Below are 26,579 nucleotides of genomic sequence, written 5' to 3'. Positions count from 1 at the left end.
TATATCTCTGCTGCTGCTGCCAACAGTATACATACACACACACACATCTATTGATTCTCTCGTCTCTCGCTTGCGATTTTTATTTTCGTATCAAGCCCAAAAGCAGCGGACGAGGGACGTCCGTTAGCATCGATCGCAATATGCAGTTCCATGTTCGTGGGAGGAGAACAAATTTTGGAAATTGGAATTGCTCCATACTATATCCACACATACAGGAGCCGAGTCTAGATGGACTGTTTGACAGACGACGATAGGCCGGCCCCCCGCAGCAGACATGATGAAAACTTGGGAGGCCGAGAAGAGGTCGAGTTTTCAAATTAAGCGCCGAGATTCGAAAAGGGCGGAGGCAGCAAGTTAAAGACCAGCAGCAGCATCGAGTTGCGTCAACAATGGAAAACTTATCATCCTGGACTTTTTGGCGACGACAATGGTCAATAAAAAATAGAAAATCCTGAAGGAGAAAGTCCTCCATGGAGGAGGATGTTGACGGGGGGCTCTGTACTGTGTGTGGTAGCAACGATTTCCTATGGGTTATAAGTGAGATGTTGGAATTGGAAGAGACTAAAAGTGCAATAAACTCGGGGGAATTCCTCAGTCGAGTGCAACTGCTGAGAAAAGGCGGCCAGCAGGAAATGGATGGTTCTTTCAGCTGTGGCACATTAGACCGAAAAATGGCCGTTCGTCGAAATAAACAAGGACAGCAAGTTATTCAGGGCACAATTGAACTGAATAGCCAAGAGGAGGGACGAGAGAAAAGCGAAGAAGATCAAAGTTGCAAAATTGAGATTGAATTTATTATGTGCCTCTAGGTACCGATATAATTGACTGGAAAGTCTATTTTCGTCCATAAGAAAACACACAGAGAGGGAGAGAGCCACTCACTCGATCTCAATTTGCTTCGTCCGTCTAACAAAAAAGGAAATGGCCAATATGCAAAAACTGCACGCAACCAAACGCTGAACGAGTCGCTTCTACATTTTTTGGGGCAATCACTTCAAGTGCAGAAAGCGATTGACGTTGTTTTGGCCTTTCATAAAAAGAGAGCTAGACACACTCCCGACAGCTGATGGCCTTTATTCACTTAAGTGAACGACAAAGGAACAAATGGGACAAGACACGGACTCCACACACACAGCAGGATTCAATTCGAGACGGGGGCTGACATGCTCCAAAGAAAGTTAACAGACAATGTCTCTCCCACCCACTTGCTCATAATCGTATGGAGAAAAATTGTGTTACAACTTTTTTTTTTAAATTATTATTTGCCATTCGCTTCGTCTCTATTTGCGTCACAATGAAATTTTTTCCGTGCTCCCGAAAAGATCGAGAATAAATTACATTATAACTTGACGAAGAATAATTTAGTCGAGTTGAAACTCCCAGCCAAGCAAGTTCCTCTGTGCGTAATTTGACTTTGGCTACCTTGGCCGCCTTTTCTATCTGTTCCAATTCCTTTTGCACTCGATACTCTAGAGGCGCACACATATTCTGAGCTCTTTGATGGCCTATTCTACTACTTGCGCCGCCAACAAACTTTTCACGGGTGAATAAGCCAAGACAAGGATGTTCCATATACTCGTGGAGGGGCTCACAAATTCCCGAATCATCAAACAATAACGCGCTGGTAATGGAAGTCTGGAGATGGGAGCTTTTGGAATTTCAAAGGGAAAAAGGCCTCCTGCAGCACAATCACTGTGTGTACAGGTAAGGCAAGAAATAATTAATCATCAAGATCCCACACCCATTGTGCCTCGCGGCTCACGCTCCACCAGCAGGAGCCACGCCTACACCGATATCAGACAGCATCTCTCTCCTGACGATGTCATTTTCCCCCCAACAAATACGTCAATCGATAACTGAACTAAAAGAAGAAGAAAGAAACCAATGATATAAGACGTATTGCATCATCATTATTCGATAATAACGTATGCATGAAAAGTCAGCTCAACAGTAGAGAGAGAGATGACGTCGCGAAGAGTTATTCTAAGCTTATTATCACCCAATCATTCATGAATGTTAAGATTGAAAGAGCCGAGTTGGAGTGCTATGAAGTAAAGCCTTAAAGCTATCTAGAGAAGAAGAAGAAAAAACTATCTTTTCTTCGGGTTGCTTCTGCCTCATCTTCTCTACTTCACTTTCATCGACTCCACAGCAATGTCAATAACAGAAACTCGATGGAGAAACGCACACACAAAAAGCCTTTCCCCTATATTGTGATGTTATTTTTTCTCTCTTTCCTTTTTTCAATTCTTCTTTTTACTTTTTCTTTTTGGGCCCAGCTGGAAAACGAAAGTCAACAATACGAGTCCGTCGGAGCCAATGTCTAGAAAGACAAGAGTTTTAGACGAGCAGCCGGAGGAGCGTGGGTGAACGAAAAAAAGGAACCAAAGGATGAAAAAAAAAAAACATGGACAAGTTGTGATGGAGAGAGTCTGTTCCAGGTAAACAATCACCGCATCGGTAAACAGAGCAAGAGAGTCTATATACCAAATATAGTAAGACGGGCGAACTCTTGCTCGGCACGTCCTGGCCAACAAAGACGCTCAAAAACTTTTCGTCGTCCGCTTCAATGTTTCGCACTGAACGCGGGAGCTGCATTTTCCGACAATATCCTCCTCCCCCCTTGTTTGTTCAATCCTGTAATTTCCTTTCAACGTCGTTCCAGTTCATCCAACTTGACATTTTTACTCCATCACCGAATTCCGGCGAAAATAAAAAAGATAGAGAGAGGCCCATAGTAATCCGACACAGTTTGTCGGACTTGTGTAAACAGTTGGGACTTGGATGTAAAAGTATCACTCACATGATGGAAACCGCTGCTGGCGTCTTTGTTGTTGCTGCGATCACTACAAGTGGTCATGACAACTTCGCCGCTGAGGATGAAATACCAGTTGGTCCCGCGGTCGCCTTGTCGGTAAACTGAAAACACCAACGGAATAACAAAAATAGAATTCCCGGTACGGGTTTGGCTCAGATTGAATTTGTCGGAAACTTGGTCTTACGCGTAACGCCATCGTCGAGATCCTCGAGATAAGCGGCCGATGCCAGTCGCCGGAGTAAAGAATTGCTGAGCGAATCCAGGCAGCGCCATTTGTGCAAGTAAGCGGCAATTACTTCGACATCTCCGGCTCGACGCTCCGACGATCTAATTACCAGAAAAAAAAAAATACAAAAAAAGATTGTTAGAGGAGGGCTATTGATTTCAAATAAGAGCAGAGATATCGGAAATCTTTTTCTTTTTTACTCTTTGGCTATAAACAAGCAAAACGAAGTGTTGGGATAAAAGGGAAGACCCGACAGGGCGATCCGTACAAAAGTGCATCGGATAGGAAATGAAAAGAAGCGATAGGTGGCAGGGGGGAGAAGATACAAGGTCGCAGCAATGAAAATCGATGGGTGAGATCAGATCGGAAGTGGCGGGCGGACGGAAGAAGAATAGGAAATGGCGGTGTGTGTGTGTGCGTCTAGACTGTCGATAAAGCTAATCATAATGAATAGGGGAATAGCAAAGAAAAGGGAACAAAAGAGCGAAAAAAAGTTATTGGGTTCAAAAAGTTATGGGACCGACTATCGATCGATGAGCCTCCCCCTACCCTACAAGTTGCCTCTCATCTGCGAAACCCAAAAAAGGACGGCCAAATGACGATCGCTTTTTCCGTCCTCATTCTACTTTTAGAGCTAGCGCATCTTCGGCAGATCCTATTTATATGTTATACGTGTACTGCGTAACAGAGCGGCTACTACACCAATCACTTCCAATCAGATTGGATGTGGTGGTGCACAGAGGCTTTAGGCTCCCCGGTACCATCAGCAAAACACTATATCTACGCATTACTGCATTGGGTACATCTTTACCACGGAGGATTGGGAGATAGAGAGGAGATGTAAGCTTGTAAAAATACGCCAGCACACACACACCGTGTACTACATAAAAGATGATGGGAAAAACTCATCTTTGGCTTTGATTTATTTTTCTACTTTTGCCAAGAAATAGGAGAAAAAAGGGGATCTAACTGCTTTTGCAGCAGCTGAGGAACTAGTGAGAGTCTAGTAGATATAAGCCCCCCCCCCCCCCCTTCAGCTCTTTCTCTACTTGCTCAACTGGGAGATATTCCCCGGTATTGTGTGGATGAGATCTAAGGTATCCAGGGGGTATCCCGTGCACACAATTCCTGTAAAGAGCAAAGTAGGTACTTTTACTTGACTAAGAATTATACCAGCGAGGAAAAGCTTGGACGGTCTGCTGCAACCCCGCGCGAGTGTATGCGGCCACACATTCGAAATGCGACAGGAAAACAACAGCCAGTGCAGCATCAAAGAGCACCAGCAACTCTTAGGAACGCATGTTGTTTCTAATACGAGCGCTTGCGTATCGTATTAGATTGTTGATTTGCCCGTAAATAAAAAACGACAGATATAGTTACGTCCATGTCTGGATGAAACCAATCGAACAAAAACCGACGGAGAAGAGATGAAAAGCCCGGATGAAACAAGTGAGGTACCACATGACTGAAACGGCGAAAATCCCCCCCCCCCCCATCCATCGATATCAAAGAAAAATGGGGATCGCCGGTTAGCCTCCCAACAATTCGGACATGATCTCGAGGATGGGGATCGGAGACTGGGCAACTTTGAGCGCCGTTGCGGAAGAAGACGGCGAAGCTTTTCCTTAATGGTGGAACTAAAGAATCAAAGAGATAGATCGTAAAGAGAACGAGAAAGAGCGAGTTGGCATGTCAAGGTGCTGCTGCCGCTCTTCCGTATTGATCTTGTTCATCCTCGTTTCTCCCGCCCTACATCACCTAGGTCGATGCACGCATCTTAAAATAGTTGCTCCCGCTCTGATTCTTCTTCTTTTTTATATTTTATTCGGGACTGGATGTGATGGAGGCTGACTCACTTATCAAGGGGGGGCCACGGATCACAGCGCACAAAATGTTTTACCCTCTACGACGTCTACGACATTATAGTACCTAACAGGATGTATTGTGTTCTGCACTTGACACACACATACACAAGGCGAACCGAATCGTCATTATGGACGACGGAAGCGGTTCAAGAGTCACAGGTAACGGCCGACGTGCGCCACTTGTTGCGCTGCGACGTTCGATTTCACGTTCGATTGATTCCTCCTCCCTTTTCATTACGGCGATTGGACCAACCCTGGCCAAGAATTTCAAGAAAAGGGGGGAAGAAAAATAGAAAAGGTGTGCGGCTTTTGTTGTCGTTTTCATTCAGTCCCGCATGTGGTTTTTGCTGCCGGCCCCATGTCTATATAACTTTTGACGAGCTTTTTTTGGGTGCGCCGCTACATAAACACGGCGACCGACCGTCGAGGACGCCGTCTCGGGCCTTATTGATCGATAAGGCAATGATCGAATATACTGGGGGAGAAAGAAAATACTAAAAAAGAAAAAAATATAACTAAATAAAACAGGAGAGAGGCTTCATATATATAGAAGAAAAAAAAGGCCGACTTCCGTCACCGCCTAGAGGTCTCTCTTTGATGCTTAGATAAACAGTGGAACATTGATTTTTTTCTGTTTTTTTTTGTTTTTTTTTTTCCCAACGGGAAGCGAAAACATCAGGCCGATTGGTTCAGACTTTCTCGTGTAGGGAGGATCAGCAGGTGATATCCTCACCGACTGGCGCTCGCCCACATTCTATGCAGCAGCTACAATATTCCGCCATTATTATTATTTGCCATCATTCTCCCTCTTTTGTCGTCCGTTTTCTTTGATAAGTTTTCATCCGGCCGTGTTGCAGAGTATGACGCACGTCATATTATATTGTGGTCTCGGATATGATCCGCCTTTTGTCCGAGTCGATACATTGTAGAGAGGCCGATAAGTCGAGTTGCGAATGATTGATTTCGTTAGCCACAAGACACGGCAGTTGATATTATGCTCGACTCTGGATAGATTGACATCACGCGAGCCGGACGAATAAATCGAAGAAAATTGTCTCGTCAGAAATCTTGCGACGGCGGATGATGCGAAGGCAATTGGGAGACATGAGAGCGACATAATCCAGTTCAAATGACAAGAGCAGCTGTCGCGGTCTCTCCACCGAAACTCGTAAAATCTATTGGCGGACGGTAACGGGAGACGGCCAAGACACTTGTACTGCCCCATATAACTAGTTCAATAAAGGAAATGTCAGAGAGGGAAATGCGAATGGCATCTTGGAAATCTCAACCGCAAAGTGGGGCGACTTGACCAATTACTTACTGCCCATAGTTCTCTCCCCCATTCGGGGAAGAAAAAAGAATTATTAGGCGACCCAGTAACGGCCGAATGGGAGCCAGACAACAAGTAGTTCAATGGAGGAGACCGAATCAACAGAATGGTTAAACAGAAACCCTGGGCAAACAAAAACTGAGAAGGGAGAAGAAGCTAAAAAAGGAGAACAACAGGAAATGACTCTCTCTCTCTCTATCTCCTCTTTCCTTATTTGTGATCACCCAGGGATTCGGGGAAACGGGAGAGTTAGACTTCGGGACTACACACCTCTCTTATCGATTACGTCCAACTTAGAGCTAACATACACACACACGCACAGCTAGGGGGAGAAAAGACGTGCACACAACTCGACCAACAAATCGACAAAAATAAAATCGATAGGTCATGGCAGATCGGACGACGAAATCAAATAAAAAAATGAAAAATCTTCAAAGCAAAAAACCAAACTGAATTAGAATCAGAAATAAACTCGAGGGCAAGTGAGCTGAGATGCGGGAAGAGTATTCAAAAATCGAACGCAAAACAGGTGGTTCCGGTCGACCGGAATCAGGCATTTCCCCGTTGCAACATCGAGCGGGTGATGAATAATCAACGAACCTATTCGCATCATCCCCACCATCTGCCGATGTCGTGCCACCACCCCCAAGTGCGAACAACAACGACTCAGATAAAAACCCGTCTAGCGAGATTATCAACACCAGTTGCGAAATGGCCAGTTATGTACATGTCATATTACCTTGTGTCGAAAGACGAAGTCCAATGTTGAGAATCCATTGAAGATAATTTGTTTTGTTTTTGTTTTTTAAATTGCGACTAATTAACAATAATTGAAGCTAAGAGTAAAAAAACAAATGTTTCAAGGCATCCTGGGCAGCTGGACCGCTGTTGAATTGAAACGAAACTAATTGAAGAAGACGAACTAATCAGAGTAATTTGTCATCCGGGAAATTTTTATAAAAATGTTCCGATAAATTTTAGCGTGTAACGACAACGGGCTAAAATTTGAACAAAAAAAAAAAAAGATTTAGACTTCAAATTCTATTGTTTCTATTTTTCCTTTGTTAGTAGAAAAACTTTTTGGGGGGTTTTCAAAGCGACGGCAATGAGAGCGGGGGGGAACGATGGGCAACCGCCGCGGCGCCCGAAAGTCTACCGACTACTGAAAGGCGCGGGAGAGGCGAGAGACACAGCGTCCATCATCCACGTGCGTGAAAACGACAAGAGTCCCGACTGACGATTGAGGCGAGAGAAAGTGCGAGAGCAGAGCGGGGTACAAGAAAAAGAGCGCAAGCGCAATACAAGCGCAACTCCCAGAGCGTTTTGAATAGCCGAAAAAAAAGGAAAAAATCTCATCGACCGTGTGGGTGTGAGAGTATCAGTTCCGTTTCATATCCGCCCGGATGAAAAAGAAAAAGCAAAAGCAACAATGGAATTGATTCAATCATCATCATAATCTTAATAAAGACCATCCGCTTGTAATTACGTTGTCGACTCATCTCATCATCACACAGACATGGCTGGGGCTCACCGGCTAAAAATGTATTTCTATTGATGTTGTCTGCACTGTTATTTCTTTTTTGGGCTCCTCCTATTTTCTACGGGATCCTACTACTCTGCACGGTGGTTGTGCCGTCGATGAAGGCGAGCACAAACAGCTCTAAAAGCTGTTGCTGATTGCGTCTCTGCGGGATCTACTTCCCGCCGGGACTCACACAGGAGCTATCGCATAAAATCAAGGCGTGGCCACCAACTCGACGATGGTGTGTACACGCCTGTCAGACATTGTAAATCCCTATCCTAATGTCGGTTCATTTTTATTTTTTACAAAAGAACTGGGGACAACTGTGCCGGACAACCGACAGGAAATTGAATCAAAATCCCTGGAGCCAAAATGAAAATCCGACAGCTCCAATCTTCTTTCATTCCATCAGAGTTATAGAAATTCGGGCGAGGCGGTGGCGATTAATTGGGGGGGGGGGGGGCTGTTGCCGGTGTCATAAGAACTGGACAGCAGCATGGAGACACGTAAGAGAATGAGAACGGGTATCAAAGGCGATCAATCACATTCAGTGGCGCAATATATATAGGTAGCAGTTTCATGCCCGATGGGCGGTGGGTGCACGCAACCAATAAGGCTTACAGTACATGTGGAATGGAACTAATAATCCGGCTTTCAACCATTTGATCCGAGACACGCGCGCACACACGACGGCATCCATTCTCCGTTTTTTCTTTTCTTCTTTTTCATTTTGTTTTACTCATTTCCCTCGAGTGTTCCGAGCCACTAGAAAACTCAACTCTCCTAAATAACGGCCGTCGAAACTATTGCACCGTGAGTGAGGCGTATGAAACCCAAACTTCGGGGTCCCGCCATTCCCCCCCCCCATCCTAAGGCCGCCGCAAAGCGGGATCATAAAAATGTTTCGCTGATCCTTGTCAATAACAGCACGCGGAATATTCTAAAAAAAGACGCGAGTGCATGCATGAGAGCGGGACACACGGCGGCCAACATGCTAGAACTCACTCTCTCAAAGAGCGACACGAGAGCTTATTCTATTCAAGTCAGCAACATGCGCCTAACTCCTCCTCCTTATGGTTTCCAAGTGATGTCGCCTTTCATCTCTTCTTTGCGCCTCTCACACGGACACACACTTATACATCTTTCCCCTGATACCCCCACCCCACCTACTATAATACACATCCTCTCCGCACTCTAATAATTCAAATATCGCCCCATAAAAAGGGGGGCTGGCTGACCCACGACCGAGTACTGTGCTCTACACCGCTGGACATGTAATTTACTAGTCAACCATAGCTCGAGGTACACAGACAAGTAGGAGAGCTCGAGGAAATCTAATTATCGACTAGAAAGAGATGGGAGAGAGAGAGAGAGGCTGGGGAGATATAATTGCATTTTGGATGGCTATCCATGTCAAGTAGAGGCAGATGCAGAAGACGTGGGCAACGCAGTAGATCACTATAATCCGCTCAATAACGACATCCACTTTGCCTGATGTACCCGCACACAACACAACGCCGACTCACCCATTGGAACGGGACCGTCATGTTTCGATAGCATGGGTGCATCTACCTAAAACCAGAAATCCCGATCGCGAAGGATAAACATGAGCTCCCAGTTTTATACACCGATTGAATCGTCTTTTTATTATGTAGTACCGACAGTCAACGGGTAAAATGTGGAGCGCAGGAATAACAGCGGCAGCAGCAAATGAGACATTGACCGAGAAGTATGGCAGGTGATCGCGAACAAATAGCGTGTGTAGCTTTGTGTGTGAGCGGAATTGTAGCGATGTCGCACCGAATCGAAATCGGTGCGTGAGGAGATGGCACACGACGTGTAGACTGTGTAAAAAAGCGCTTCAAAATGCCGGTTTTCGCTTATTTCCATCGCCATAAGGACGTAACAGGAGAACGTGAAATGAAGAGACGACAAAATAATGGAAAAAACGCAGAGATCGGGTCAGACGTAGAACAGCCTCACTTTTGATGTTGAGACTAGAAGGGTGTCATCGTAGAATTTGGTTTCGATAGTCACATTTCCACTGCACAAAACAAAAAAAAATAATTTTGGCTTTAATTTCTCTATCAAATTGATTTAAGAATGCATAAATTTTGTTTTACTTTAAAATTTGTGCAGGCATCATTTGTGATTCTGGTGCAGCCTCAATTATTGATTGCCAGGTGTTTGTGGAGTTTGGGATGACGAATCCAAAATCAAATGTCCACTCTTCTAATGCTCTTCCCTATAGTTCAACACAACACATCCAGTTTCAGATTTCTCTGATTCTCACATGTTTTTATAATATGAAATCAAAAATGGGAAACTCCTACCTTGAAAAGGACTTTCTGTTCCAGTCGAAAGTTTTCGAGGGGTTCTATTGAGGAAAAGTTAATTTCCCTTGAAACGGCTCTGCAATTCAAAATACTTTTGGGTACTCGGGCTTCATGTTCAACATCAGGCTGGGACCTGAAACAAAGTGTCAAAAAGCATGTTATAGATTATTTCTTTCTCATTTTAAAATTGGTATAAAGTAGAACTCACAAATCATCAGAGTTTTGCCACAGCAGTTTCCCGGTGTCTACTTCTCGTAGACTCATCCAGTTCCTGCAAGATGAGATAAATTAAATTAATTTCCAAAATATGAAAACAACCAAGAGACAAAACCAACTTACACTCTGAATCCCGACAGTATGTCTTCGGCTTTGGAAGGCATTACGTTCGATTCCAGATCTTCTCAATCGCAGGCCAGTCGACACGAGGACGACGGCGACCACCTCAACGTATCCCTTATTCAATATACACTTTTGCAGCACTTGGACTGCAGGCCCGATTCGGACGAGTTCGCTTTCAAAAGTGTATATGCCGACCGACCGCACACACACAGATGGGGTAAAACTTTCTGTATAAGGATAATTGATTGGTAGCTTGGATCAATACAAAGTCGTATTACATATATAGAGCCGCCACCGGGTACTCGGCCAAGTAACAACTCTCTTGATGTCAACAAAAAACCAATAGACGAGTATGAGAAGAAATTCCATTAGACGTTGCCACATGGTTGTATTACGATACCAAAATGCAAAGTCGTGACTCATGAAAGAAAGTTATAGAAATTGAACGAGTTTTATTGCTGGATTGGAAATAAACCGAATGTAAACCAAAATATAATTGGACCCATTGTTTATCAACTTATACGAAAAGAAATATGGGATACGGAGAACGAAAAAATAAAACTGAACACAGAACCAAATAGGGGTGTGGCAGATTGACACTTCTGTTGCAAAAAATTGATATGGAATTATTAAAAAAAAAATATATATACTTGTCACTTCTGTTGCAATAGAGGATTTCTCTATTTGACAAAAGATTAAGCCAGCGATTGCGGGAAATCTAATCTCTCTTGGATTGGGCACAATTGCAATAAACAATTGGCCAGCGCGCAGATGCTTCTTCTTGGTACCAGAGCTTCTCGTCCGGATGATTTTCTTTGATGTGGTTTTCAATAAGATCGGCCCAGCAAGGTGGAATTTGCAAACGAACCTGTTTCCAACTCGCCATCTGTCGACGATCATCCAGTTGAGAAGGAGGAGTTGCTTCCGCAATTGGTGTTTCTTTCGTAATTGGCTGTATCGGTAGGTCATCAACAGATTCAACCCGCAGTTTCTTCTTAGAAGAGGATAGAACTTCGTTTTCTTTTGAAGAAGTGAGTTGCTGAAGTGGTGTTCTTTTAGAGGTGATCGACCTTCGACAGTCTGGCAGTGGTTCAGTTGAGTATATTAGAGGTAAAGGTATACCAGCTAATCGTGAGCTTCTTCTACGTTCTTCCTGTGATGATCGACTTAGTGTTTTCTTGTTGGCAGAATGATTAGATGATTTCGATGATTCATCAAGTTTGGCATCCTGATAGATTACAGGAAATGATTCCGGGATAATAAATTCAATTTCCGCATGATCATCTGTTTTATATGTCGATTCAACAAAAATGACATCATTGTCCATATTAATGCTCGACTCAATCTCATCCATTAGCTCAACATCTGACAGGCTTGCCTCGCATCCCATTAGGTTGCCTTCGATCGACTTCTTCAATTCAGTGTAACTTTCTTCATTATTTTCATTGACGGGGGATTTAGTTTTTTTATTTTCTGACGTGGAAATTTTCCTAGAAGATTTTCTAGATGAGGCAGGTGATGAGCCATCGGGCGAAGAGAATTTGGGAGTATCTTTTTCAGTATCAGGAGAAAGGTACAGGGCCAATGGACTCGATGAATTTGCAGAGTTAGAAAGTGAATCAGTATCGACAAACAACTGTTTCCGTAAGTTACAGGAGCGAGCGGGGGATCTGGTCTCAACGACATTCCAAGATGAAAGCTGAGGTCGACGATGAGATCGTAGGGTTCGTATGACATCTCGACGCGCCTTTTTCTCGGTTGGAGTGATAAAGGGCGTAGGAAAGCGCTCTCGAAGAACTTTTTGAAATTCAATTAGCGGAGGAGCGCGTGACGGAGTTGGAAAATTGGCTGGATTTTCCACCTGATCGTTTACAGATAAGCAAACGTCAGTGGACTCGGTAATGGGAGGAGTCAATGAAAAAAAGGATCCGGAAGAAAAAGGAACGATCCCGCGTATGGCTGCCACTCCAACGCATGTCGGCTCTAATGACTTCATAGGTGTTTCTGGTATAACTGAGGGTTCATCATGAATTTCATCAGCTTCTTTCAGGTCTCCATCCTTCTTTGTAACATTTTCACTGCAGCATTCAACTTCTTTGATTTCATTTTTTTCTGGTGGATTCACATTTGTCTCCAATTTCTCATTATTGGAGTCTTCAGGTGTTTGGATGGCTGGTTCTTCTAAAAAAAATTTTTGTCGACAGAGAAATTAGGTCAAGATACTTTAGTTTGAATTTAAGAAAGAGATTACCTGAAATTTCATCAGAAAGCACCCTGGTCAAGAATGCTGCTGTGCGATGGCATGGAGTGATGTGAAGAGTTGGGTGTATTGGCAAACTATTTAGAAATCTAACTAGTTTCACCTCATATTCCCTCTGACAGTCACCGAGTCTGCATTAAAATAACTTTGCTAAAAACTAGCTAATTATTTGTGATTATCAATCTTTATTACCTCGACTGAACTACTACTAATTCAGCATATGTATAAATCAGTGGTGTTATTTTAACATCAAAATCAGGTAATGCCTATTAACAATACGTGAAGTAAAACCTTGTAATATGTTTTATAAAAAATATAATATAAATACCTTATCTGAAGACGCATGAATTTCATTCAAGTTAAAAACAAACTCTTCGAGTAAATTCACAAATGTGTTGATATTTGGCAGGGATTCAACATTAGCAATTTCTTTTCTAATCAACCTGGAATAATACTTTTAGTCAAATTGTACAAGATCAGATTAGATTTGAAAAAGACAAGAGTACCTGACTGAAAGTGTAATCAATGATTCGAGTTGGTTGAGGAAATCTTGTTTTTCCAAAGTAGCCTTAATTAAATCGTTCAGTGGCAAAAAGACATGTTTAGACCAAGATGTCTCTTCACACAGAAAACTTAAACTCATGGCGGAACTATAATCTACGAAATTATTAAGGAACTCAGAAAATGATTGACTCAGTCGAATCGTCACGTGTTCACTCGGCAGATCTTTTTTACTTTTGAAACTTTAACTGGCGGCGGGGGAAGGGTTAGCAATTCGCTTTGTTGCCAGTTTTCCTATGAGAGGCAGAGCTTTCTCGAAGATGGTCTTCTTGGCTCCTCCTCTTTAGCCCTCAAGGGAATTTTTGACGGAAGTTTCAAAATTGGCAAGTTACGCCTCTAGATAAGTGACGTCATTTCTAGCAAAACAAGGATTCTACGCTATTCATAGTTCATACTAGTAAAAATAATTGAAATTCATTATTGTTTTTTTCTAAATAGAAAGTCAAATGCGAATGCTAATGAAAAAATAGATATTACTCCGTCTGAGTCGACACACAAATAATGCAATAATGCCTAATGCGAGTACCAGACGGGCACCGCTTTGCGCCTCCCTTAATAATGGACAGAGATATGAAGATAATATTGCAGTATTGTATGACCAAAGAAAACAACACGTTGTGATCAAAATCAATCGGGGAAAAAATGTTAATAATCAACTTTAAACCTAGCAGAAAGTAATTCGATTCTTTGTTAAAGATGCAAATTTTCGTAAATAGAGAATGGAAACAGGTAACACTGAAATGTATGCGGATCACAGTAAATTTAAATTTTTATAATCTAATCAATCATCATGGTTTCGGGAACGGAATCGACTGGTGGGCATTGCAACTTTGCAGTTTAAAAGTTGAGCAATCTGTAAAAAAAGGAAATGCTAAATTAATTGCAACTGTGATGAAGTGATCAAGACTACTTCAAGAAACACCTTTTCTTTTGTGACGAGATCAGGCTTAGCGATCGGCGTAACCTTACGCGGTTGAAGTGTTTGTACCATATCTTGAATCTCTTCCAGTGAAGAATGCATCGAAAACAGGACTCGCTGGATTCCACCTTCCTCACCAACCAAAACTCTATTGTCTATGTTTTTCCCGTCCATCAAATGCCACTGAGTTGACAACCGAATTGTGAGCACCTTGTTTGAATCCTTAAAACAGGGTGACTGTTTCTTTGATGATATCTGTTATAAAAGTAATTAAACGATTGTGAAATCCAGGGAGGACAAGAAGAAAAAGCACTGACCATGGTTTCACAGGCATGAATGCTGGTCGTCCGTTGCCGACTAATCGCGTTCTTAATATCGGACAAATTACTGTAAATTTGATGCTTAAAATCTGAAGTGTGCACTTGCAGCTTTAGTTTTCGATAAACTTCAACGAATAGAAATTCTGCCCCAAAACCTCTTCCAGCTAGAGTAAATAATACCTTGTGCTCTGGACTTTTAGCAATCCAACTGCTGACCAAATCTATAGTAATATCTACACTTGTCTGTCTTGAAGGAAAAGTCTTTGCTGAATCAGTACAAAATGTGCAATCCAAGTATACATGATCAATAGTCTTCAACCCATATTCTGGTCTTGAAGGATTTGACATAAAGGCTTGGAATTTTCTACTGTCTCCTTTAGCTATCCTGAAATCACCAGTGTACAATACTGTACCAAATGGACCTTCATATAAAAACCTAGAATAACAGCTATGAAAAATCACAAAATAAACAACAACCAAAATTAAACCTTACATTACACTACCAGGACAATGGCCAGATGGAATTGAAGTAACACAGAATCCAATTTTGCTTGAATTATCATCAGAGCAATAACCCCCAGGAAAATCAATTTTGACAGTATGGTTTAACTCTAGTACTTTCAAATATGGGGCTAGCTTTGAGTAAATCGGCCAATCAGTGAGAATTTTTTTTGTAGTGCCACTACAATAAATGAAAAGGCCTGGTTTGGTCCGAACAGTATGATACAAGTCATGTGAATCCAATCCCTTCATATGATCTATGAAGTACAAATATAAATTAAATTTCATGAATACACATTTAATGGTGTAAAGTACAAATACCAGCATGGCAATGAGATAGAAACAAAGCCAAGGATGATTGCACATTGAGAAAATAGTCTACAGCAATGTGTGGAATTTCATCAATGACTCCTTGAAATTGACTTTCTGAGTTGACTGGCATTTTAATGAAGACCTGTTGTAAGGAAAAATTTTAAAGGGCACTATATATCATACAAAATAAAAGGGATTTTGAAGACTAGCAACTAGCAAGATAAGACAACATTCGACAGATTTTACGCAAACGAAATTCCCTCGTGAATTTCACTTTCGTCTGGTTGAGACAGAGTTGCCAACGAAGTTATGCAAATTAGAAGACAATAAATTTTTTTTCTAAATTAGAAACCTTAGATTTAGAGAAATAATATTATAACTAAGAATACAGCTTACATTTAAAAATTCTTTATTCAATTGAATTCCTTCAAATACATAACTTCAGTTCAACGGAAAATTTGATACAAAAAGTCAAAAGGTTCGCAGAGGGAGAAAAAACAATGCATCTTTAAAACAGACAAACCACACCTCAGATAGTAAAGGTATTTCACACGCAAGCCGAGTCTCAAGAAGAAAACAATTCAACGAGAATCTCAAGGCTCTGCGTTCTCAACTTCGCCTTTCTTTCATCACTGGTATACATTGTTATGACAGTCAGGTTAACTACATTCAAGACAGAGCTTCATATTGAAAACTTACAAACATAAATTACAGCAAATAAAACATTGAAATGTAAAATTTGCTTCGGTAATTTCTAATTTCAGCTTCTAATCACTAGCTAACATCTCAAACACTAGCTCCTAACAGTCAGGAACAACTGATCAAATCCAACGAGACCTCTCTAGTTCAACAGCATCGCCAGATCACAAAAAAACTCGTTTCTAAATTTACCGCCCAAAAACAAATCTTTAAAAAAAAAAACGGGGAAAAATTTACATTTATTGACATTTCCAAAGAAACATAAATATTCATCAATGTTTTTTTCCCTTTGTTACTGTAACCCAACCATCTTCATCAGGCTCATTTTTTGTAGATTTTTTGGGGGTCTCAACTGTTTGATTATCTGTAGTTTCTTCATCCTTTTCCTCTTGCAAAGTAGATTCATCATGATTTGAGGCAGTTTTACAGAGATGCACAGAACTTCCTTTATATTTTTGCAGTTCTAGGATTACCTCTGCATCTTTCCCATCTTTGATTAACCGGAAATATTTGCACAAACTCTCTCCCATCTCTTCTAAACTGCCATCTTCACACAGAGTGTTGAATTCATTATTCATAAGATCCTCCATGTACTCTGTGATCTCTTGTGCCAACACATCATCTAAAAAAAAAAAATTTAAAACATGACATTTTTTAAAAGTTAATAGTACAATCAACCATTCTCTATGAAGAACTTTTCCACTACAGTCTTCATCCATTTTGCTATTTCTTTGCTCTGTGTTCCACCCAACTGGTGTTCTACTGCAAGCTGTAATTCAATGATAAGATGATTACAAGATGGTAAAAACAGCTCAATAACTTATTTGTGCACCTGTAATGCCGTCCAGTTATCAAAGAGAGTTTGCACTACCGTAGAAAACAAACTCATGTTGGTCGTTCCCACAGGCACGAAGACATGTGTCAATAGCAGACGACACTCGAGAGGTAAGCGAAAAGAAGTGTTTGCAGGCGACGGAAATAAACAAGCTAAACATTGCTGAATAATAACTATCTATCATAACTGTTCAGAGTTTGCTCGTCTGTGATTGCTCAACAAGAACATTTCATGCAGTCACAGACTTTGAGATACGTGTTGGATAAATGGCCGGGTAAGAAGTATCTGGGTATCTACCGTTTCCTCCCCATCTTTTTTGGACTTGGTGCCGCTCTCGAATTTTCCATGATAAATTGGAAAGTTGGATCAACAAATTTCTGTAAGATGATGTTAAACTAGATATATTGATCTATATTATTATTCTAACAAATTGTTTATTTTACTCCAGATACTACATACAAGAAACGGCAAGCAGAATCTTTAGCAAGACAAGCTTTAGGCCTTGAAGTATAAAAATGCCGGCAGGAGTAAATCTATCTACATATGTCAAGTTCTTTGTTGCCTCAATGCTGTCTATGATGGCTGGATCCCAAACTATCCATATAATTTATCACCCATTGGATGATTTAGATGTTCTGGTACAAAAACAGATTGAAATACTGAAGAAAGCATCCAGCACACCATCAGATGAGATGAAAAAAAAAATTAATAGTTAAATAACCATGTATGTATTTTGCAATCAATAGTTGAATTAAACACCCCTATTAAAGGTTGGAATGTGTTTGTGTTTTCCATTTTGCCAGCATACAGAATACCAATTTGTTTTTACATACACAGCAAATTATATCCCATGACCAAACCATATTTCCCACAAGCTTAAATCATTGTAAAAATTTTTAAGAACAAAAAGAACAAGGCACATAGTTAAAACATGCAATAAAAAGAAGAAAAAACAAAAACAATTATGATTGTAAATAGTTCACATAATAATTTGTGGCTCCGGGACAGAATCAGATATGGCTTTATGCGGAAGAACTTTACCACCATTGATGTAGATCTCATCCTTAACGATGACGTCCTCGCCCAAAACTGTCACATTTTCCAGTCGCACCTTGAAGAAAAATTTAAGATTTATCAAAACATGCATACGTGGAAAGCCAAAAACAGAATTAATCAGTTACCCATCGTCCGACGACGCATTTCCATCCAACAATGCAAGAATCTAGCCATGAATGAGATTTAATTGTAGCATCGCGTAGGATAGTGCAACGCTTGACACAAACACCATCTTCAATTACGACTCCTGGACCAATAACGACGTTTGGACCTATTCTGCAGTTTGCACCAATGACAGCAGTCGGATCTACCAATGAGTTGCCGACGGCACCTGGCCCCGAATACAGCATATCAGGGTTCTTTTCACGAACTGACTTCAAGTAAAGGGTTGTGCCTGTGATGAAATCCTTCGGCTGTCCAACATCCATCCAGAATCCTTGCAACTCGTAAGCGAACAAATCGGCGTCTTTTGCCATGCACGGGAATACTTCTTTTTCTATACTCATCGGTCGCAACTAAAGAATTCAAAGATTAACTTTTTGTCTTATTTTTAATACCGATAAAACATTTACTTCAATGCGCTTCATAATAGATGGGTTAAAGATGTACATTCCGGCGTTGATTTTGTTTGAAACAAACTCGGTTGGTTTTTCCACAAATTTTTCAATACGGCCTTGATCGCTGTAGACAACTACACCATATTTCGAAGGCTCTTCCACTTTGGTTACCTATGCATTCATGGTGGAGATTATTTTAATGTAATTGGCGATGGAGAATTTTATTATTTAATTGAACTCACCACTATAGTGCCTTCTTTTCCATGTGCTTTATGGAAATCCACCATCTCTTTGAACGGAAAGTCACAAATAACATCAGAATTAAGAACGAAGAATGGTTCATCGCCGGAGGCAAGAATATCCTTGGCAAGAGCTAAAGGTCCGGCGGTTCCTAGCGGCTCAGTCTCGTGAGAAAACGTGAGCGTGATTCCCAACTATTGGCGGGAAAATGACGATAGTAGTAACCGGGAAAAAAAAATCAAAGTATAACCTCAAAATAAAATGATTACTTTGTCTGTTTCAGCCCTTAATTCACTCTCCATTTGCTCAGCTCTGTACGAGACGGCCAAAACAACCTGAGTGACCCCTGCTTCGAGCAAAGCCTCAATCTGATGCATCAGCATTGGTTTATTAGCAAACTCAACCAGAGGCTTAGGCCTGCTAAGAGTGAGTGGACGTAGGCGAGTTCCATAACCTCCAACAAGAATAAGTGCCTTCATTGTACCAAGTTTAACATCTTGAAAAAAAACAAAAACAAAAAATTCAGTTTGCTTGACTCAAACATACAAGAGAAATTTCATAATAAATAATTCACAAGAAGTCTCACTATAAAAGCAAATAAAATTAAATCATTCACCTCTACTGAAGAAAAACACCCACCACCAATAAGGTACCAAATAACTTTTTAAATAATTACCTTTGCCTCCCATTCTGGTGTAGATATTGCTATTTTTGTTCAAATACACAGTAAAAAGCAGATCTAATTGAGGAAAACCAAATACAAGAGGTGCACACAGTAAAACTAGATAGAACTAAAACAACACCACACACTTTTTGGTTAAGCTATCGCTTAAGTGAAGACAAAACTCATGAATTGCTTTGAATACTAATGCACCACCAAATAAAAATGTACTATTTCTTAAATCAATCAAATTAATTACTACTTCTTCTTAAAAAAAGGCAAAAGAACTTTTGAGAAAAAACTAAAAATGTTAAGCAATATCTTTCTGCTCTAGTATGATGTAACTACAGAGCTTTAAGAATTCTCTCAATGTATCTTAAGAAGATAATTCACTGAGTTTTCTTTTAATCTAGAAATTCATGAATTTTATCCCAAACAAGCTTTAAACAAATATTCTACAAACCCTTATATAGAATTTCAAAACCAGTTACCTACATAAAGAAAATGCAGCACTCTTCACCGACTTCCAGTTTGTTTTTGCCACGTACTCAGTCACTGTGTCTTTACTCACGTAAGCTATTTTGACAGTTAAGTTCCGTCAGTCTTACCCCAAGCCGCAGGCTGCAGACGACGCGAGTCAAATATCGATTTCTTACATATTTCTTTTTTTTAAATTTCCCATTTTTTTCTTCGTATTCAAATTAGAATTAGTGCCATTTCAGATAATCAGATGAATGAATAATCAATAATATACTGCTTACTTAAAAATAAAAATAAATAGAATCATAGAAATAGGAAGTTTAACCATAGACCATGGTTTAACACCTGCCCCTCCCCGCCTCCCCCCCTTAAGTTCTAATGATGCAACCAAATGTAATGAGCTATGATCGGTAATGACGCTATTGATAACTTGAAAAGTTAGAATTCTATTAAATTTCATAATACGGTTCTAAAACAAATGATTCACATATTCCAGGACATCCCACATTCATTTAAGTGGGAAATTTAAATTTGCGAATATGTAAAAAATAATATAACAATAACCGGCGATTTTGGGAATAATTCTAACATTTTTTCTATTCAGTGTTCAACACAGACGGAGGTGTGTAGATGGATACTGTGCGATCCCAGGAACAGTCAGCTACTTTATCGGGTGACAGGCAGCTGAAGTCGAGTCCATAGACAAATTCGCGGTGATGCGCAAAAACTTCTGGCTGAAGGCGGCGTGTATCCCAGACACGCGTGGTCATGTCGTAAGAGCACGAAGCCAAAAGGTGCGCTTGATGGGGCGAAAAGCGCAATCTTTTCACAGCATACTCATGCCCCTTTGAAGAAATGTATAAATTAGGTTAGAAAATCTGTTTTTTTTTTTGCTACACTGATGATTCAAATGAAGAATTACGATTAGTTCAAAGCATGGAGCAGTGGTATTCCTTAAATCCCAAGCTCTAATTCTGCCATCTACTCCTCCAGTTGCGATGACGTTCCGGTCATATTTTGACCAGTCACACGCTAATACTTCTGTCGCATGAGCTGTTAATTTGACTACAGGCTGACCTGATTTAGTGCTATTCCAGATACATAGAGTATGATCCCCTTCAAAACAACAGAGTTAACATTGTTATTTACTTGATAATGAAAGAGGTTCTCACCTGAGACAGATGCAAAGCAATTTGGTAAATGTGGGGACCAAGTTACATTGTAGACTAGATCAGAATGACCCAAAAAAGTGCAAATACTCTTTGTACCCTTAGGATCCCACTACATTGTTTTAAAAAAATGAATAAATACATCATCTATTAAATTATACAATTTTATGGAGGTACTAGTTTTATGCTTCTGTCCCACGAAGAGCTCAGAACTAGCTGTTGTTGTCTGGTTTGATTCCAGTCTAGACAACACACTTCCCTTGAGTGTTCTTTCCACACAAGTTTTGGCACCTAAAATAGGGTTACAATTTATTATTAGTGTATCTATATTAAGGAAATGTTTAATACTTCTGGAGTTTTAAGATCCCACAATTGGATTCCTCCATCACCTGATGCTGTAAGTATTATATCTGGGTGATCTTCAGCAAATGCTAAATCGAAAAGCCCATCAGTCCATTGACTCTGAACTGCTAATGTCAAGTGGTTGGTAGGACTTAAATCAAGAACGAAGAGAAATCCAGATCCTTAGTAACGTTAAAAACGATAAATAGATGATAAGCAGTCGGGATTTTTTCAATGTAATTATCAACGATGCACTTTTCTTCATGCCTACCTGACAGTCCATAATTTTGAGAAGCTACACAGGCAATTCTTCGTTCAATAAAAGGTGAAAATTTAACGGAATAACCATGGCAGTCGTTTAGAGGAAAAGATACAAGATCCATTTTGGAAATTATTGGCTTTAAAGAAATATTTTTAACAGAAGACTTCCTTTTCAATTTTCTATTACATGTCAAGTGATTTGTTTACTTGTCAATTGATTTGATTGTTGAAAAAGACTGAAAGAGCCATCTATGGGCCAATTTTGAACCAATAATAACAGCCGCCATCTACCATAAACCTGTTGAGAATTTGTACCGTTTCAAATTCTAAATAAAAATAAAGTAAAAAACATGTCTCTCTTAACATTCTTGCTGCCATTTCTTTTTGCTGCGTCAATATTTGCAAATATTGATGTAGATTCAAATGGATATATATTATACTGTCCGTGCATGGGTAATCAGTTATAGCCCTTTTTGTACTTTTAGAAATCAGAAGGTTTCACCTTTAATTTGCAACATTTCTGTTTTCTAGGAAGGTTTGGTAATCAAGCTGACCATTTCCTTGGATCACTTGCATTTGCTAAGGCTCTAAATAGGACACTTGCCCTTCCCCCATGGGTGGAATATAGATTTGGGGAGCCAAAATCAGTTCAAGTAGAACCTGTATTATTATAAAAAAATGAATTATTCCTGTATTATCCAAAAATTCATTTTCAGGTTCCTTTTTTACATTATTTTGAACTGGAACCCCTCTCAGAGATCCATCGGGTTATCTCAATGGAAGACTTCATGGAGAATATTGCTCCTAAAGTTTGGCCATTAAACGAAAGAACATGCAAGTTTTATATAATTTTATGAATTACTAGGTCTAAGTATTGACTTTGAAAATCTAATGAAAAAATGTTTATACCTTTTCAGCTTTTTGTTACATGGCCAGAGGTCAAGGTACAGACTGTAATGCTAAGGAAGGAAACCCTTTTGGGCCTTTTTGGGACACTTTCAGTGTAGATTTTGTTCAATCTGAATTTTATGGTCCACTTAACTATGATGTCCATCATCAAGACATGGCCAGAAAATGGAACAACAGATACCCTACTCAAAAATCACCAGGTAGATATTACTTAAATTCCATAGTTGTTAACTTAATCATAGATAAAGAAGACTTTATCTGTGACTTAATATTAACAAACTAAAATTTGTTGTTTTTTTTTATTTTGATCAGTTCTTGCATTTACCGGGGCCCCTGCAAGTTTTCCAGTTCAGCAAGAAAACGTTGGACTGCATAAATACCTTAAATGGAGTCGGCGAATTGTCGACCGGGCAGTTAACTTTATCCGCAATGTACTTCCTATCGGAGCATTTGTTGGTATTCACTTGCGGAATGGCGTTGACTGGGTAAATATCCCTTTCAAGGAGGGTTTTTAGTACTTGATTTGAAAGTACATTGTTCGGTTCGTTTTTTTAAATTATTATTTTTCACATTTTACTTTATTTCGAATGCAGACTAGAGCTTGCGAGCATTTGGAACATAGCCCCAACTTATTTTCTGCTCCTCAGTGTTTGGGTTACCGCAACGAGTTGGGAATTGCATCGCAAGAAATGTGCTTCCCTCCGCACGATTTAATAGCAAAACAAGTAAAACTTGCCGTGAAAGACTATCACGCAAAATCAGTGTTTGTGTCTTCCGACAACGACCATCTCATTCCTTTTTTGACCAAGGCTTTAAAACGAATGGAGGTTAGTATATTTACCACCCTTTAACTTTAGTTATAATTATAAATGCCTTCTATTCAATTCAGGTTACTGTGCACAAATTAGCAAATCCTGAGCCGCATGTCGATCTGGCCATTTTGGGTCGCGCTAACTACTTCATTGGTAACTGCATTTCATCATTCACAGCTTTCGCCAAACGTGAGCGAGATGTGAATGGTTTGCCGTCTGGCTTTTGGGGATTTCCTCCGAATAGGACTGGAGCAGCCAAACAGAAGCATGAAGAATTATAACTCAAACAAAATCGAAACAAACGATCAAACAAAGTCGACATAATCTCTTGATTGTATAAACTTTACAGTGATTATATAAATGTTTACAATTTTGACTCGTTGGGTTTTTGATTCACATTCCATTTCATCCACTGCTGCAAAGCGAATCTTGTCCCCCATGTCAGGCGTTCTATGTCTAATTGAGTCGAATCTATAGGAGGTGCAATGGCTTCCACAATAGGGCCCGTGTCAACTGAATAATTTTCATTCTTCCCATTCACATTTTGCAGAATCGATAAATATTTAGGCAAATCTTCGACAGAATTTCCTGTAGAAAGTTTTTCAACAAAAGGATAAGGAAGCCACATGGCTGCATCTGTTTCGTCAGGGTCCAACTTAATTTAGAATAAGATCAGAAATATTAAGAATCAAAATTAAATGTTTTACAACATTCTTAGATAAAATACCCTAATTTGTTCAATCAACTCCTTAGATGACAAACTGCTATTTAACACCAAATAGATGACAATATGCTGCCTCTGAGGATCCCCAAATTCCAACTTGTGAGGGTAAACAGATTCCCACAGTCCTAGCAAATGGTGAGAAGTGTCTCTAAGCTCCAGTCCAGTTTCCTCCTTTAATTCTCTTAGTCCAGCGGTCAGTAATGTTTCTCCGGGTTCCACATGACCTCCTGGTGGTACCCAGACTCCAGGAAAAGTTCGCATGTGAGGTGCTCTTCTAGTGACAAGTACACACTGATCCAAACTAGTTAGTAAAATCGCCACCCCCATTCCAACCCCTTTATCTTTACACTCCTGGGTAAGTAAAGCTTTGTCGGTCATTTTGTGTACAGGGCATTCTGATGCATGCTTTAGAAGTACAGCATGTGGATCATCCAAAGAATTCACTTCATGTATTAGAAATCCATCTTTTTCCTGGGTTAGTCTAACGTATCCTGATCCTTTGTCGGCGAATCCAAAAAAATTGACAACGCATTCTCCAAAACTTGCTAAAATATGTTGGTTGGATTTTTTAAGGTAAATTGGCACTCGGGGAATTCTGGGAGTACTCATTGTAAAATGCAATGAACTGGGCTTGTCAATATCGGGGCGAACGTATGAAAAGTTTCGGTCAGGCCATATAGTATGCTAGAGTAAAGTTCATATCAAAACGCTGACAAGTGTCGAATGTCGATCAACAATCAATAACCACCTGCCAAACAATATTCCGCACAGCGCCCGACAGTGCCGCACAGACAGCAAGAATAAACTTGAAAGAGTAAAGAATAAAAATTCGAAAAAAATGTTTCGAAAAATTTTTAGAAATAACAGAATTCTTAAAACTGTCGATGTAAAAGTTTTTTTTTTTTTTCAAAACAATTTTAGTTGAAAGCGCAACTGCGCAAGTAATTTTGACAGCAGACGAACGTTGTTTACAAATTTACGCTACAGCTGCGTGCATCAGTCGTAAATATTGCCGAGTTTTTCGTTTGAGTTCCAATATAATTTACATCTGAAAATGCCAAAGGTTGTTTCAAGAAGTATTGTTGTTTCAGACACCAAAGATCAAGAAGAACAAGAAGAGAAACCCCTCCAATCCTATTACTGCTTATGTGGCCAGTTTACATTAATTTTGGGTAGGTATCTGGTGAGAAAGTCATAACATATTCCCAGTATTGATCAATCTTCTGTAAAAATGTTTAAACAGATTCTCTCCTTGAAAAATTGCCACTGAGACAAAGGGATGGTTCACGTGTCATTGACGGTTCCAAACAAGTTAACAAGATAACCTGTGATCCTGATGAAATCATTTACATCAGACGTGAAGAAGGCATTGAAAAGCAGCATAGATTTTGCTGCAAAAAGTAGCTTTTCATAAATAAATGGTCAAATTTGAAATTAATGTCTTTTTAACTTAGGTGTGGCCTTCAACTTTACTACAAACATGACCCAAAAAGCAATGTAACTTTTATTATAAAAGGTGCTTTAGTGAGATCAGGTGAAGGACAGCTAAGAAGCATGTTCAATACCTTAAGTGTAGAAGGTGCTCAGAAACAACCACAGAAGACCCTGGTCACAAAACACACCAAGAACATGGTGTGTTGCATAAAGATCCAAATGAATTATTGGTAAATTAATTTGTATAATTACTTTTCAGGGTAAATTTTCTTCTGTCACTGTGTCTACTATTGAAGATGAAGAGGACGAAATGGAAGAGAGGGAAGTGGCCGACTCGTACGCCAACAACGCACGAATTATTGAGAAACAGTTGGTTAGGAAAGGAGGCTTGAAACGCAAGACAGACATTCCTGAAACTGAAACACAAAAGAAACTTGTTCGAGGTACATTAATCGATAAGTAAAACTCCCCATTCTTACTATGTGACAAACTATGTCATTCAATTTCGAATTTTGTTCAAATTTTCTAATAAAATGCTTTTGACAAAAAATTAAGCTTTTCAGTTCACTCACAAAGTCAGTTGAAAGTTTCCTTTTTCCATTTTATAAAGTGGTTCTTTTATTTTCTGTTTCGCGGCGTAGACTTAACGGTACATGAATAGATAAAAAAGGATTCAATTTTAAATATTAAAAAAATCAGTGTCATGATTTGGGTCGCGATCTGTATTATTTTATCGGTTTCTGTGACGCATTTCGCTGACTTTGCCCATTTTACAAACGTCATTATTAAAAACAAAAATGTATTGCTCGTCACGTTTTTATCAAATTTTAAGACGATAGCGAAACATAATTAAAAGGATACTATTTATGTATCTGAAACTACGATTTCAACAAGTCAACACACACACAAGTACAACATATGTTTTTCAAATGATATTTTTTTTTTTAACTTTCTGCTGTACAAAGTGAACATGGCTATTAATTTCATAATTCATTGAAATTAACCTACGAAAATAATCTAGTTATATTAAGATTCGCAAGACTGATCACTTTTCAACGTTTGAAAACCTTGTAGTGAAATCTATTAATTTT

General features: G+C 39.8%; 10 protein-coding genes across 15 annotated transcripts in view; 2 read left to right on the top strand and 8 right to left on the bottom strand.

Moving 5' to 3' along the window:
- The window catches only part of LOC124344093 (rap guanine nucleotide exchange factor 4-like), a 30,104-nt gene extending 22,617 nt beyond the window's left edge, over positions 1 to 7,487 (bottom strand). Inside the window, exons 1-3 of the mRNA XM_046797532.1 lie at positions 6,979 to 7,487; positions 3,003 to 3,145; positions 2,804 to 2,919 (exon numbers count right to left, since the gene is read on the bottom strand). Coding sequence (XP_046653488.1) covers positions 2,804 to 2,919; positions 3,003 to 3,145; positions 6,979 to 7,016 — 297 coding nt within the window. The 5' untranslated portion in view covers positions 7,017 to 7,487. The remainder of the gene's footprint in view (positions 1 to 2,803; positions 2,920 to 3,002; positions 3,146 to 6,978) is intronic.
- On the top strand, positions 567 to 26,115 carry LOC124344223 (STING ER exit protein-like). Of its 2 annotated transcripts, XM_046797736.1 has the most exons (6): positions 567 to 577; positions 4,195 to 4,200; positions 25,056 to 25,226; positions 25,298 to 25,454; positions 25,509 to 25,686; positions 25,748 to 26,115. In XM_046797736.1, the coding sequence occupies exons 3-6, from the start codon at positions 25,109 to 25,111 to the stop codon at positions 25,949 to 25,951; spliced, it is 657 nt and encodes a 218-aa protein (XP_046653692.1). In that variant the 5' UTR covers positions 567 to 577; positions 4,195 to 4,200; positions 25,056 to 25,108; the 3' UTR covers positions 25,952 to 26,115. The 2 variants fall into 2 exon arrangements, with proteins under 2 accessions (XP_046653692.1, XP_046653691.1); XM_046797735.1 differs by lacking the exons at positions 567 to 577; positions 4,195 to 4,200 and having other exon boundaries at positions 25,017 to 25,226; positions 25,748 to 26,114.
- Positions 9,376 to 10,738, bottom strand: LOC124344244 (retinal rod rhodopsin-sensitive cGMP 3',5'-cyclic phosphodiesterase subunit delta-like). Its single transcript, XM_046797762.1, has 5 exons — positions 10,437 to 10,738; positions 10,306 to 10,368; positions 10,095 to 10,230; positions 9,885 to 10,006; positions 9,376 to 9,805 (listed from the first exon to the last, which is right to left on the bottom strand). Exons 1-5 carry the CDS (start codon positions 10,475 to 10,477, stop codon positions 9,724 to 9,726), a joined length of 444 nt encoding a protein of 147 aa, XP_046653718.1. The 5' UTR covers positions 10,478 to 10,738; the 3' UTR covers positions 9,376 to 9,723.
- Positions 10,874 to 13,480, bottom strand: LOC124344133. The gene is made up of 5 exons (XM_046797591.1): positions 13,203 to 13,480; positions 13,025 to 13,139; positions 12,889 to 12,962; positions 12,688 to 12,827; positions 10,874 to 12,617 (listed from the first exon to the last, which is right to left on the bottom strand). The coding sequence occupies exons 1-5, from the start codon at positions 13,337 to 13,339 to the stop codon at positions 11,155 to 11,157; spliced, it is 1,929 nt and encodes a 642-aa protein (XP_046653547.1). The 5' UTR covers positions 13,340 to 13,480; the 3' UTR covers positions 10,874 to 11,154.
- Positions 13,832 to 16,118, bottom strand: LOC124344183 (protein artemis-like). The gene is made up of 6 exons (XM_046797668.1): positions 16,009 to 16,118; positions 15,319 to 15,451; positions 14,990 to 15,254; positions 14,494 to 14,932; positions 14,180 to 14,431; positions 13,832 to 14,110 (listed from the first exon to the last, which is right to left on the bottom strand). The coding sequence occupies exons 1-6, from the start codon at positions 16,012 to 16,014 to the stop codon at positions 14,039 to 14,041; spliced, it is 1,167 nt and encodes a 388-aa protein (XP_046653624.1). The 5' UTR covers positions 16,015 to 16,118; the 3' UTR covers positions 13,832 to 14,038.
- LOC124344236 (pre-rRNA-processing protein TSR2 homolog) lies at positions 15,706 to 17,208 on the bottom strand. Its single transcript, XM_046797753.1, has 3 exons — positions 16,841 to 17,208; positions 16,687 to 16,777; positions 15,706 to 16,630 (listed from the first exon to the last, which is right to left on the bottom strand). The coding sequence occupies exons 1-3, from the start codon at positions 16,895 to 16,897 to the stop codon at positions 16,281 to 16,283; spliced, it is 498 nt and encodes a 165-aa protein (XP_046653709.1). The 5' UTR covers positions 16,898 to 17,208; the 3' UTR covers positions 15,706 to 16,280.
- Positions 17,556 to 19,989, bottom strand: LOC124344191 (mannose-1-phosphate guanyltransferase beta-like). 5 transcript variants are annotated; one of them, XM_046797680.1, is made up of 7 exons: positions 19,853 to 19,952; positions 19,373 to 19,435; positions 18,966 to 19,192; positions 18,699 to 18,890; positions 18,472 to 18,627; positions 18,025 to 18,414; positions 17,556 to 17,954 (listed from the first exon to the last, which is right to left on the bottom strand). In XM_046797680.1, the coding sequence occupies exons 2-7, from the start codon at positions 19,383 to 19,385 to the stop codon at positions 17,823 to 17,825; spliced, it is 1,110 nt and encodes a 369-aa protein (XP_046653636.1). In that variant the 5' UTR covers positions 19,386 to 19,435; positions 19,853 to 19,952; the 3' UTR covers positions 17,556 to 17,822. The 5 variants fall into 5 exon arrangements, with proteins under 5 accessions (XP_046653636.1, XP_046653635.1, XP_046653637.1 ...); XM_046797679.1 differs by having other exon boundaries at positions 19,373 to 19,401; positions 19,853 to 19,950; XM_046797681.1 differs by having other exon boundaries at positions 19,373 to 19,401; positions 19,849 to 19,949.
- On the bottom strand, positions 20,264 to 21,829 carry LOC124344203 (peroxisomal targeting signal 2 receptor-like). Its single transcript, XM_046797701.1, has 6 exons — positions 21,620 to 21,829; positions 21,355 to 21,530; positions 21,184 to 21,297; positions 21,010 to 21,118; positions 20,760 to 20,953; positions 20,264 to 20,682 (listed from the first exon to the last, which is right to left on the bottom strand). The coding sequence occupies exons 1-6, from the start codon at positions 21,729 to 21,731 to the stop codon at positions 20,434 to 20,436; spliced, it is 954 nt and encodes a 317-aa protein (XP_046653657.1). The 5' UTR covers positions 21,732 to 21,829; the 3' UTR covers positions 20,264 to 20,433.
- Positions 21,902 to 23,706, top strand: LOC124344188 (GDP-fucose protein O-fucosyltransferase 1-like). The gene is made up of 7 exons (XM_046797676.1): positions 21,902 to 22,062; positions 22,141 to 22,262; positions 22,326 to 22,443; positions 22,527 to 22,718; positions 22,831 to 23,003; positions 23,112 to 23,345; positions 23,408 to 23,706. Exons 1-7 carry the CDS (start codon positions 21,960 to 21,962, stop codon positions 23,609 to 23,611), a joined length of 1,146 nt encoding a protein of 381 aa, XP_046653632.1. The 5' UTR covers positions 21,902 to 21,959; the 3' UTR covers positions 23,612 to 23,706.
- On the bottom strand, positions 23,646 to 24,908 carry LOC124344208 (nucleoside diphosphate-linked moiety X motif 17-like). Its single transcript, XM_046797710.1, has 2 exons — positions 24,058 to 24,908; positions 23,646 to 23,985 (listed from the first exon to the last, which is right to left on the bottom strand). The coding sequence occupies exons 1-2, from the start codon at positions 24,661 to 24,663 to the stop codon at positions 23,695 to 23,697; spliced, it is 897 nt and encodes a 298-aa protein (XP_046653666.1). The 5' UTR covers positions 24,664 to 24,908; the 3' UTR covers positions 23,646 to 23,694.
- Positions 26,116 to 26,579: the final 464 nt, after the last annotated feature.

Source organism: Daphnia pulicaria, chromosome 6 (genome assembly GCF_021234035.1).
Source record: "Daphnia pulicaria isolate SC F1-1A chromosome 6, SC_F0-13Bv2, whole genome shotgun sequence".
In the NCBI taxonomy this organism is placed as follows: domain Eukaryota; kingdom Metazoa; phylum Arthropoda; class Branchiopoda; order Diplostraca; family Daphniidae; genus Daphnia; species Daphnia pulicaria.
This window is presented reverse-complemented; position numbering and strand designations above follow the sequence as displayed.